The sequence below is a fragment of the Chlamydotis macqueenii genome, chromosome 2, assembly GCF_036417535.1.
Source record: "Chlamydotis macqueenii isolate bChlMac1 chromosome 2, bChlMac1.mat, whole genome shotgun sequence".
In the NCBI taxonomy this organism is placed as follows: domain Eukaryota; kingdom Metazoa; phylum Chordata; class Aves; order Otidiformes; family Otididae; genus Chlamydotis; species Chlamydotis macqueenii.
Window position 1 is genome coordinate 138,769,598 of NC_141557.1, and position 12,427 is coordinate 138,782,024.

Here is a 12,427-nt window from a genome sequence, read left to right on the forward strand (position 1 = left end):
CATGGCGGGGAGGCCGCGTTCCCTGGCGCGCGCCGCGCGGCCGTCAAGCAAGGGCGGCCGCAAAAGCAACCTTGACTTCGCGACAGCGGGCGGCGGGCGAGCAGACGGACGGGCGGACGGACGGACGGACGGACAGACAGACAGACAGACAGACAGACTGACTGACTGACTGCAGCCGTCGTGGGGGCCGGACGGCTGCGTGGAGCTGAGCCGTGGGGCGGCAGGCGTTGCGCGGGGAGCGTGGCGTTTGCCTGGGGTGGTTCGCCGGCGGCAGGCCCGAGATTTGCACCTCCAGGCCCTGCGCCGGGCTGATGGCGGCTTGGCCAGCTGTGGGCATCGAGATAAAGGTCAGTGTCTGTCACTTGTGTGAGTCTTCGTGGGTGCGGTGCTGCTCCGGGTGTTTCCAGGCCAGTTTTGTTCTCTGCGGCCGAGATCACTGAGCTTTCCTGCAGAGCCTGCCCGGAGGCCTTCCTCCTGCCTGCGCAAAGTGCCCCCCTCTCCCCCAGAGCCCCTCAGGAGAGCTCTTCTGTCCTTGGGCTTGCCTCTGTGCAGCAGAGTCCAGCCCTTCACAGCCTAGAAGGTGATCTGAGATCCACATCTTCTGTCGCTCTGATTTGAGTAGGTCTTGCAGTGGGACAGCAAGTGGAAGCATTATGTAAAAATTTTCCTTGTCAAAGTAGTTCTAGTTTCTTAGGTAGTTTCTGGTAGAGAGGTAGGACTTAAATTAATTGTGTATCTCATATTGATTATTAAAGAATCTTTTGATTATTAAGTCAGGTTTTTTACATCAGTGTAAGCTGATACTGCTATCCATTCATTCTTGTCTTCTTCTGCACCCCTTCTCTTACATGAATGTTCATGAGCTTCCACAATATACCATTCTGGGGAGCTGGGCTGAGGGAGCAGCTCTATAGCAGCCTTAGCCACAGGCACTGACGCTATCTTTCTTTCCTTTCTGCCCTGGCTGTGGTTTCTCATCCCCTGTCTTGGCCCACTTCCACAGTCACTGGAGCTTTTGCTAAGCCATCTACAAGAAAATCTACCCTAGCAAATCAGTGAGTAGCTGTCTGTGTGGTTGGTTGTCTGAGCCAGTTTGGGAAAGGAACAGATTAAATGTTCCAACTGAATCAAGGTAGGAAGTAGAGGGAGGCTAGGAGGATGTTAATTAGTGGATAGATTGGCTTGGCCTACAGTAGGACAACGTGTCAAAAAGTCTTTTTTTTTTTTTTTTTTTTTCCCCAGTTTGGTCTTAAAACAGGTCAGTTACCCAGTGTGATATATCAAGTGACTGTAGAAACGACTTGTGCTGTCAGAGTCAAAGGGGTGAGTCTGCCTCTTTGGGCATTGGTGCTGACTTGAAGTGGCTTACAGTGACTTTGGCAGTGGCGTAAGACACATTAAAACATTGTTTCTTTATAACAGTATTTAAAGCGCAGTGTATCTTCGTGAAAATAAAAGCTGAAGCAATTTCGTGTTATAGTGTCACCTTATCCCTGAGCCCTGCATTTATTTTTTGTTCTTCTGGCCACACGGCACTTCTGGCCGTGCTGTATTAGTGATGCACATCTGTAGTTCTGTTGTGATTAGCTCCAGCCCTTCGAGCAGTGAAGCTTTGTTTTGTCGTGTGGAAAAGAAACAGTTTTTGAAAATCAGAAACTACTGTAGACAAAAAAAAATGAAAGTCACTAATCTGATCTCACTGTCCTGATTTTTACAATGGAATAGCTTTGGTTAGTGCCAGACATTTAGCAAGCTGCACAATTATGTTGTTGGCAACGACATCCCATCTGTGTTCTCCCTGCTATTATATCCACACAGAATCTGTTTGAAGGCAGTGTGGTACAAGGCTCAAGGCTGGTTTTAGGTGTGCAGTGGCCTGGCAATCAGCATGGGATGACAGCTACTAAAAAAAATACTTAATATCTATGAAGACTGGAGGAGATTTTTGCTTGTCAAAAACTATGGGAAGAAGTAAAACACATGTGAAACAATGGAAAGCAAATAGCATGTGGTAGTTTGTGTTTTTTCTGCCTTCCAGATTTGGTACCCACAAATTCCAGGTATCCTCATGGAGAGTGTCACTGGTAATGGCCAAGTGATGGGCAAAATTCTGGAGCAGAGAAACCAAAGAGAAGGCAAGGTCTGGAAATCTTAATGGAGTGTGGGAAGGCATTGATAAATAGTGTCATTTCTAGGTGCAAACAAAAAAAAAAGGAGTATGACAATTGGTGAATGGTAGTAGAAATAGAAGAAAAAGGTTTGAGTTCAATTTGAGACGAGAAGTTTCTAGGGAAGAGCGGAGGTTGAAAATTATGTCATTTTGTGGTGGAAGTACTGAATAAAGTGATGTCTGCTCCTGGAGTTCATGTCATTCATCTGACGCTCTCCCCCTGCTTATCTGTTGACTAAAGCACATCTCTTGAAGTTGGCAGAAGATAAAACATTCCTGGTTCTTCAGGTCAGGAAACTTCTACTGGAAGAGTTGTTTGGTTTTTTTTTTTTGTTTCCCCCTTGATGAAGATACTCTTTCCTGCATTCATACAGAGTTCAAACTTGCTAAAATATGCCAAAAACTGTTTTGAAGACTTGGTGTTCAGGTACCAGCAACATGTGTGCAAAATGTAGCTTATAGCATCCAGAATTCCAGTAGGCCAGAAACCCTACAGCAGTCAAAATGCTCACAGTTTTGTTGACATATCTTACATCTCTATGAAAGTTTTCTAAAAGCTGAATTCTCTGGGACCCACCAAGCCAAATCAAATTTTTAGGCCCACAATTCAAATTATAGAATGTATATGTGCTGTTTAACAGTCCCCCAGCATAAACATACTGTATGTTTCAACGCTTTCATCAGTATTGGGAACTAGGACCTGACTTCATATTCTGCTACTGATAATTAGCATTGTTCTCTGCCTTTTAAACTTTCCATTCCGGTCCTTGCTGTCCTCACAATCACAACGTTGTGCAAACACATTGCTTATTTTGTTCATGCTGAACTAGCAAAGTCCTGAATTTCCTGTCTTTGCAGGAGACCTGTAAAAAACATACAAGGAAACAACAGTGTAAAAATAATTGTTTATCAATCATTTTCATAATGTGGTGTTTTCTTAAGCAAGCTCTTTTGAGATATAGAACGTCCATACTGTGGCCGAAAGAATAGCGTATCCCAGATACCTGTAAATTTAGTTTCCCTGTGTTGTTGATGACAGTTTAGCCACAGAAGCACGGAGCTGGATGCAGCCTGGGAAGTCTGCCTGGGACCTTGTCAGGAGTCTCTGGGGATTGTGCTCTGCTGCTGTGGTAATGCTGTCACTAGGTCACCCGGCAGGTAGGTGTCCCAGCTAAGCTAAAGCTAGCTCAAGCAGCTCTGCAAGCCGCCGTGTTGGCTGTGCGACAAACATGCCGGGAGAAACAAAACACAGTATGGAAACTGTGTCGCAGATGATAGGGTTTGTATTTGGGTAGTATGCATGCTTGCTTGTGTTATGTATGGTTTCATTACAGGTTTTATTAACTCTAATCTTAGCAAATACTTTTTTAACACAAGCACATTTCATAATCAGTGAAGATATGCTTTGATACTCAGATGTATAAGGTTTTTTAAATTCCAGATTTATATTGTAGTCATGAAGAGAAATTGCAAAGTTCTTTTTTCTCTGCAGGGCAAAATTTGACATTAGTCCTTAGAGATCTTTACTGTTCTTACACAGTTCTAATTCAGAGGTTGAGATTCTCTTTAAATGTCATATTGCAATTGCTAGATATCAACTTAAGGGATTTAAGTGATGACATCCTTTTTAATTTTTTGTTTTAAGTGAGCAACCTTAGTTATGCTACACTTCAGAGCAATGTTATTTGTCAATACGATGAACTTGACTGTGATAGTTTTGTTTTAAAAATGAACTGTGTATCATGCCTGGATAAAACCAGCTTAGATAAGAAACTTTCATCTTTTTAAGGAATATATTTTTACTAGATTTCAGTTGTTACTTTTCAGTATTGAATTCTGTTTTCTTCAGTCTTACAAACAAAACTGTAAGGCTTCAAAATTAAATGGCAACAGAGTGTTCAGTTTTGATGAGTATCTGCATTAGTAATAATTTAAAGAGAGACTGGTGTGGTTTTTATTTTTCCTCTAATGTAGTTGGATCCCTTTTGTTCAATTGCAGGTTTTACAGTGTCTTGCTTGGCAAAGTTTTGTTTTAATGGGCTTTTAGGACAGCATCTATTCAGCAGCTGACTGGTTAGACATAGGACTCGGTAACTTAGGAAACACTACTGAGCCTTTTTCTTTCTAATTTTTCTCATAGGCATAATGAAGCAGTGAAGAGAAACTGAAGGAAGGAAATATTATGTCTTACTGATCAGAAAACTGCTTCTGAAGTATTTGGACAAACTACATATATATGTAGTAAAATCTGAAAAGGTAGGATATCTTCCTTATCTATTTTATTTAGAAGACCTCATAACTAATGAAAATCTCTTTCACAGCTCTCAGTGGGTTTACAAAAGTAGTTTTGTATGCTAAGGAGGAATGCAAAGCCTAAGACATATTCTTTTAAGTGAGTTCTGTGGAGTCTTACCAAATTCTACTAGGCTTTTCATGACAGGATTTTGATGAAGGCAGGTTGCCTGTTAGTTACTCTTCACAAGGCTTCCAAATCTGTTTAAAGGCTGCTCAGTTTTATAAAATAGACCAAGTAGGAGAAGACAGTAGCTCCTCATTATTTCAGGGTTAGGTACAGTTTTGGCTTCTTTGTCTTCCCAGATATTAAGTATTTCTCTAGGCGTGTGGTGATTTCATGCTGTTGCCTCTGGACTGGAAGTCTGCCATGAGTAGAGAATCTTAGCCTTTTTCAGTATGAAAGCAAGACATTAAGTGATGTGCAGTTCATAAATACAAAGTCTGCTGGCTGAAAAGTACCACAACTATTGCCTGTAAGGACACTCTTTTGTAAGTTTGTTAGGCATTATATAAAAGGCATTAAAATGGAAAGCAAACATTTGCATTTGAACTTCTGTGATGTTTCTGCCTCAGGCAGAATTCAAGTAAATAGAAACTGTATGCTTCATGGTGCCTTCTAGAACTACGTTCAGTAACAGTTCAGAACAAGACAGCTCAACTGTCTGCTAAATCTTTACTTTCAGAATTCAGAGAATCTTGATATAAAATTGGGATTCTGACATGCAGCAGTACAATCCTCAAATTCTCACTTAAATCTTTAAGTCCCCAAAGTATGTGTATGCATTCTCACGTGTAAAGTTCTTTGTTCACATTAAGTTCTCCATATTTCAAGAATCACTTCCAGGCCTTTTTGCGGATTTAGCCATACAGGTTCAGGACAAAGACTCCTTTATTTCTCTGTGCTGTTTTAATAGGTTGAAAGTGTGTGAAGAGCATGGGTTATGATATTGAGCGTTTTGTTGGCTACGTTAACGAAGGGCTGTTATGCTCCATCTGCCGTGACGTGTTAGAAGATCCCTTACAGGCTCCTTGTGAACATGCTTTCTGTACTGCTTGTATACATGGATGGCTTGTTCATCACAGTAACTGCCCTGAAGACAGACAAATGATTGACGTGTCTTTGCTACGACCTCTCTACAGGTACACAATAATCTTGCTCTATGTTGAAATTACATTAATTTCTCAGCTTTGCTTGTGCAGCTTCATCTCTTGACGTTTACTATCACTTGAATTGACTTTATCCAATATGCCTATGGCAGAAACCAATCACTTCTGTGAAAGCATTAGCATTTTCTATTTATTATAACTAACTTTCAAGGTATTAAGATTTCAAAATTGAAAGAACACTTACCTGGTTCTCCACCTTTTTATATCCTGAATGCTGATCCTAGATATCTGTCTGGATTTTATTCTGAATGTCTTCTACAGCACCAAAACGTTGCCATACTTTTTTTTTAGGGAAAGCAGGCAAAGCAACTCTTGACAACAGTAGTCACTAAACACTGTATATCTTTTGTTTTTCTTTTTAGTCTTACCTAGATACTGTAGTGGGATTTGTAATAAATAATTCCTGTAGATATGAACCAAACTTCTTGCTTTCAAATCCTTTTTTGAAAAGGTCTTTAGCCATAAGAATACCTGTCTTGAGCCAGCTTGTCATGTAAAGCAGGCTGTTTTCACAAGTGTCTTCCATAATTCCTTGCCAGCACACAGACTTTCATCAGTATATACAACCCCCGCATTGTCTAATTTTGCTGAGATTAACAGTTATGTTGTGTTTAAAAACTTCAGCCACAGATGTTACTTCCATTAGTACTCCCAGTATTTTTATCACTAATGAGATTTTACTGTGTGTAAAGTTGAAGTATAGTGTAGACAGAACCCTAGAGTTTAATTTATGGATTGTTTTATCTGTACTCACTGTAGTCAGTGTGGTTTGGCATGTTTAGAAACACCAAACTTCAATGATGAATGAGTAGCCCTAGTGTTTGTTATTGGTAATATCTGCTGAACTGCTGAAGGGTCACGGTTAAAAATTTACTAAAAAATAAGATTACATTTGCACATTTAATTTTAGAGACTGAATTTGCCAGTAACATTGTTTCTTTTAGGCTTATTCTTTTCTTCATTCTAAAAAAAAATAAATAATTAAACTGATTATTCACAATTTTTCCTAATGGAGATTAGAATCTTACTTTCTTTTCCCAAAAGTTGAAAATAAAAATTTGTCAATAATGATCTCAGATTTAAGAACAATATTTTTTTTGTTTTGCATATAGATATATGAAAAATGATTTAAACCGTCTTCAACTACATTGCAAAAACAGAGAGTATGGCTGTGAAATGGTTTGTTCTCTGGAGTCTATAGACAGGCATGAAAGGGAGTGTGAATACAGTCGGATACCTTGCTCCAATGCTGGTGAGTAACATTGAAAGAAATTGAATTCTTTCTATTCAGAAACCATGTGTTTGTCATCTTTCTGTCAACAGAATGGCAATGACGGCCATTATTTCCAAACAGAAATTCAAAGCTTTGCCATGTTCTACTGTTTACAGTAACGTTTTTGATTAAAATTTGTTACTGATTTATGGCAGTCGTGATCATTAGCAACAATTTCTTATCCAAGAGCTAACCAAAATGAACGAGAATGATAGACTTCAAATTTATGAAAATACAGTAGTGTGTTTGTTTTGCTTTCTGTCAAGTGACAAGTTTGTCTTTCAATTTTGTCTGTTCATCTTGATATTTGAATCAATGTGATAGCACCTACAGAGTGCTTATGGGTCACAATTTATTTATAAAATACCCGGTTACCTGGTGCACGTGCAACAGCTCACTCTGTCTCAATTTTAACAAAAACATGTATTGGAAATGAGAATTGTTTTAAGCTAAATCCTGGTTAGAACTGGTGTGTTCATGGTAAGGTCTTTATTTAAAACAAGCATGCACTTCCTGAGGAGGAAACATACTGCTAAAAAGAAACATCCTGTTAAAACTTTTTAGTTGATTTTATTCAAAATACTGTGTGTTCCTAGACAAAGCTAATGTCTAATTAGTGTTGCTAAGGGCATAGTCAAGTCTGCCATTATAATTAATTAGAAGAAAATTAAGGTGCTGAAATTGCTCCGAGCTGTAAGTGACTCCTGCAGATACTTCAGATTCACCTGTTTTACTTTCTCCAGAAACAGTGGCATCTAGAGTTATCGCACCTTATCTCCAATGTCTGCTGTTCAGGGTGTGAGGGCTCTCACATCTCTTGAAGTCTTCCTCGAGAGTACATCAGAGTGCATTTTGAGTACCTCCAATTACAAACAATTATATTTATTAGTAAAGCTCTTCTAGAGGGCTGTCTTCTGTAATTTCCTGGTATGGTTTGTTGGCAAGTTTCACTGCTCCATTTCACTTTCCTGCATCTATTTTATCTTCAAATTAAATGCAAGGAGCTGTAGTATATATTACATCAAACTCAAGTGACTCAAGTATTAAAAATAAAGAGTACAAACTTCAAAGGTTAGAGTGTTAAATGTAGCAATAATTTATGTAGTGCTCATTTTTGGTTCTCCACACTTTACTCTACAGATTTGTAAAGTTTTTATCCTAGAATTTCTGTGGAAATGTTTCTGGTTTTGCATCAGGTATTAAATGTTCATGATTGAATGTTGTCGTTTATGTGGTCTAGTATGTTATACACAGGACCAATGAATGCTCAGAAAAACAAAGTTTACATTCCATCTCACCCACAGTTTTACTACGTGTCCTAAATTTAGTTTTTTGGTTTTTTTTTTAACACATATGCATTCTTCTTCAGTTCCAGTCATTGCAATCTGTGGTGGAAGTGCAGGCAAGCTGCTAGAGTCTTAGCTTCGCGTCAGTGTAGTCAATACTGAAGTTGTTTTAATGCCAGACCAGTGGCAGATGACTTCACAGAAAATACCTACATTTTAATATGCATTTCCAGTTAGTGGATACATTAATAAGACGTTTTAAGAGTGTTTTATTACTAGTATGTGTGTTGTAACGATCACATTTCGTATTCTAAATAAATAATTTTTCATCACTTTAACGGATTGACAATTGCAGCTTGTTTGCTTGAGTGTTTTTGTTTGGAATTAATTAAAATACTTTCGGTAGTTGTAAATGACTGGCTTACCTTACTGTTCTCTGTTTAGGTTGTACAGTTCAGATTGAACGACGCAACTTAGATGTTCACCTGGCAGTGTGTGAATATCGGAGCCGTGAATGCCCGAACGGTTGTGGTTACACCATTCTGAGTGCGGAAGACACGCAGCATAATTGTGTAGCAGAGCTAAGAACGGAGCTAGAACTACTTCGGTACAAATCTTCTGTTTCTTTGGTGTTTGTGTTAGTCTGGGCCTACAATTACTGCATAAAGCACTTCAAATCCTAGCGCTGGATTCTGGTATGTTTTAAATAGTCTGTTAATTACTTGGTACTAATGGGCCAGAGTATTATTATGTCTCAGCATAGACTTTAAATTCTTCCTGGTTTGATTTTTTCGTTGTTATTTTTTGGTCCAAGTTATCATAAATCCTAAAATACCATTGCTTGCAGTTGAACTGCAAGCTGACTGTATGAAATGACAAAATACCTAACAAGAACTGGATTGAAGTTGGCAATTGCATTTTTCTGTTGGCCTGAAAGAGACCCGAAGTCATATCATTTAACGATTATGTTTAGTTTATGTTTTTTTTACAAATCCTGAAGATAAAAATTCTAATTATTTTGTCAGGTACAGGCTGGTAGATTAAATCTCTGGGGATCTAATTTTCAATTTTGATTAAAATCCTGGCAGATTAATAACAGTTGGTGAATATGATTCTTCTTACTAGCATCCTCTTTTTCCTCTTATGTATGTCTCTGTAGCTTTCCCTTTCCATGATACTCCAGTTCAACTGGTTTTTTTTTTAGTGTCTACCATAAAAGTGACAAGATTACATGTTTAGCTGTACTATAGTATTGCATTTTTTGTCTTGGCTGCCTATGCTTAGTAATATTAAACAAGCATACACTCTAAGTAAAAGGCAGTAATCATTTGAGGTCATAAATACGTGATCTTGTGCTCATAGAATTATTTCAGGAATATGATACACTTGTCCCCTATGTAGGCTGTGTGTGCGCCTTAGTGGCCCCTGGGCACAACGTGCTTTTTTTATGCTAGTTTTATTTAAATTAATATATAGTACTATCATGCCTCTAGAAAGGTGTCCTGTCAAGTATGATGGGAATTGAATCAGGCTGTTTGGCTGCAAGAAGGCTTTCTGGAATTTGAAAATAGGTTTTTTTTCCATGCTTACAAGACCTAACAAGGAGAAATAAACTTTTTAGGTCAGAAATGATCTGCAGAGTGGAGGAGGCAAAACATGAGATGGAGTCAAGGCTAGATTCACAGAGAAGGCATATGGTCCAAAAAGAGAGTATTCTGCAAAATGAAATTGAAGAACTAAAGGTAAATATGATACTTTTATTTTCTTTTTCTTTTCCTCTCTTAGCAGTCTAGCTTTTTGCTTTTCCCAGTAGTAGTCTCTTATTTTGAAAACATAGTCTTGTACAGAAAAGAATTACATTAATGGGAAGCAAAACAGGTGTTAGCACAGTGTTTTGCCTTGGCTAATCAGCTCTGCTGAGAGAGTGCTGTATTTGTGTGGTTTACCTACTTCAAATTCATTTGGAGCTAACGTGGATACCGCTGTACCAGGGCTGCATTGTTCTGTGCACACAGAACATGTTGGCAAATCGGTCTGAAACTCATTTTCAATGTCTAAGCATAGGGCATACATCACAAATCAGATGTAATTAAATATGCAGCTCCTTTGTTAGTGCTGTCCAAAGTGGCTTAATCCAGTGCTGACTGAGTCCTGCTGCAGACAGTGGTATTTACAGTATGGTTCAGCTGCGGTCAAAAGGTTAGAAACTTGCACTGTAAACTTAATCAAGTAACAAGCAAGGCTGTCTGTTCTGGTTTTGTTAGTGAGGGGGGGCCTAAGGTGGTAGCTTCTGTAGGAAACTGCTAGAAGTTGCTCCCCTTTGTTTAGTGGACTCGGCCGGGCCTAGGGCGGACCCACTGCTGGCCAAGGCCGAGCCAATTGGTAGCAGAATGTCCCGTGATAACGCCTCTGCAATAACATATTTAAGAAGGGGAAAACAGAAAAAAAAAAAAGAGAAGAGAAGATGTGAAGAAGCTGAGCGGGGGCAGAGGCGCAGAGGGGGAGGCGCAGGCCTCATGGGCCTTGCAGGCCTCACCCTCTGGCCTCTCGCCAGGCAGCCGACTAGGCCTGACTCGGTCCAGCCTGGCTGCAAGAAGTGGAGAGGAGATTGGAGATGAGAAGTGAATGAGATGTAAAAAGATCCTGAGAGACATCTACCAGCCTGTTGTGAGGAACGGCTGCAGACGCCAAGGTCAGTGAAGAAGGAGGGGGAGGAGTAATGCAGCTCCTGGCCAAGATTCCCCTGCAGCCTGTGGTGACAACCATGGTGGAGCAGGCTGTCCCCCTGCAGCCCATGGAGGTCCACGGAGGAGCAGAGATCCACTTGGAGCCCGTGAAGGACCCCACACCGGGGGAGGTGGATGCCTGAAGGCAGCTGTGGCCTGTGGAGGGCCCGCTGGGACAGCTGTTCTGAAGGGACTGCACCCGTGGAAGAGTTGACCTACGCCGGAGCAGTTCCATGAAGGACTGTGGCCCGTGGGAGGGACCCCACGATGGAGCAGGGGAGGAATGTGAGGAGTTCTTCCCCCAACCGTGAAGCAGCGGCGTGAAACAACATATGATGAACTGACTGCAACCCCCATTCCCTCTTCCCCCCTGTGCCGCTCAGGAGGGGAAGGTAGTAGAGATAATGTTAAGCCCGGGAAGAGGGAGGGGTGGAGGGAGGTTATCTTGTTCTCTGTCTCATTATCCTGCTGTTTGTAGTAATAAATGAATAGTTTTCCCCAAGTCGAGTCTGTTTTGCCCGTGACGGTAACTTTAAGGATTTCTCCCTGTCCTTATCTCAAACCTCGAGCCGTTTTTCCTTATATTTTCTCTCCCTGTTCTCTCAGAAGGTGGGGGGAGTGAGAGAGAGACTGCATAGTCTGGTCCGATCGGGGCTGAACTACGACACTGTCTTGTCCTTTCACTCAGCCAATTCTTATTATATCACAGAATAATGATGGATGTGCTGCATAGTTTACCTTATTACTTCTACAGGATTTTTACTACCATCATTAGAAAAGAGTTTATTTCTTGCAGTAAATTTGCATTTTCATTTCAGAGTCAGATGTCACGAATGATGTCAGATGTACGCTCTCTGATGGCTGCAGAGAGACAGCACCGTCAAGAGCTGGAGCAGGCAGAGCTCGAAAAACGGGAATTAACGGAGCTGCTGAGAGGGCTGCAGAAGGACTGTCGATTAACTACTACGGAAGGGAGCAGGAAGTCAACAAATTTCCGCCCTCTGACACGACTTGAGAGTGTAAAACGAAAACCTAGGGAAGTTACAGTTATCTAAACAGAAGTAAGCTCAAAAAGCATGTTCTTCTAATTTCTGTGACCATCTGGCAAACTTTTCTACTCTCTATGAATGATTGGTAAACTTTGTGTCATTTCTGATTTACTTGCTTTCTTTTAAAATCTAGATTACCTCTTTCTTTCCACTTGGTCTATAAAAACAAATGGGGGAATTTTCTCTTAGGGAACACTGGGCATTAAAACCAGTAATTTGCAAATGTATTTTTAGCTAATGTTTTCATAAAAAAGGAGGAAGGAGACTTGATTTGTTTTCTCTTCAGTGCATTATTTACAGGAGTCTTTCAAGCCTGAAAGCTAAAACCTTTTTGAAGTCAAAGATATTTTAAAGTTGTTTCCTTCCTGATCCAGTCTAATCCATTTAAATCTAGTTTATCCTTATACTTGAAACAGAAAGAAAATGTGGTCATCATTAATGACATTTGGAATGTACTTAAT

At 40.2% G+C, this 12,427-nt stretch overlaps 1 protein-coding gene across 7 annotated transcripts in view; it reads left to right on the forward strand.

Annotated features, from left to right (window-relative positions):
• LOC104483057 (RING finger protein 151) overlaps window positions 1–12,427 on the forward strand; it is a 19,505-nt gene continuing 7,078 nt past the window's right edge. For 3 of the 7 annotated variants that reach the window (XM_086741050.1, XM_086741045.1, XM_086741051.1), the window contains exons 1-7: window positions 1–347; window positions 4,311–4,426; window positions 5,380–5,605; window positions 6,745–6,884; window positions 8,636–8,798; window positions 9,813–9,933; window positions 11,736–11,978. In XM_086741050.1, the coding sequence (XP_086597176.1) occupies window positions 5,400–5,605; window positions 6,745–6,884; window positions 8,636–8,798; window positions 9,813–9,933; window positions 11,736–11,972 (867 nt within the window). In that variant the 5' untranslated portion in view covers window positions 1–347; window positions 4,311–4,426; window positions 5,380–5,399 and the 3' untranslated portion in view covers window positions 11,973–11,978. Of the gene's footprint in view, window positions 348–601; window positions 619–1,242; window positions 1,324–2,038; window positions 2,141–4,310; window positions 4,427–5,379; window positions 5,606–6,744; window positions 6,885–8,635; window positions 8,799–9,812; window positions 9,934–11,735; window positions 11,979–12,427 lie in introns of those variants that run through there. The other 4 variants (XM_086741046.1, XM_086741048.1, XM_086741047.1 and 1 more) reach the window with 4 other exon arrangements.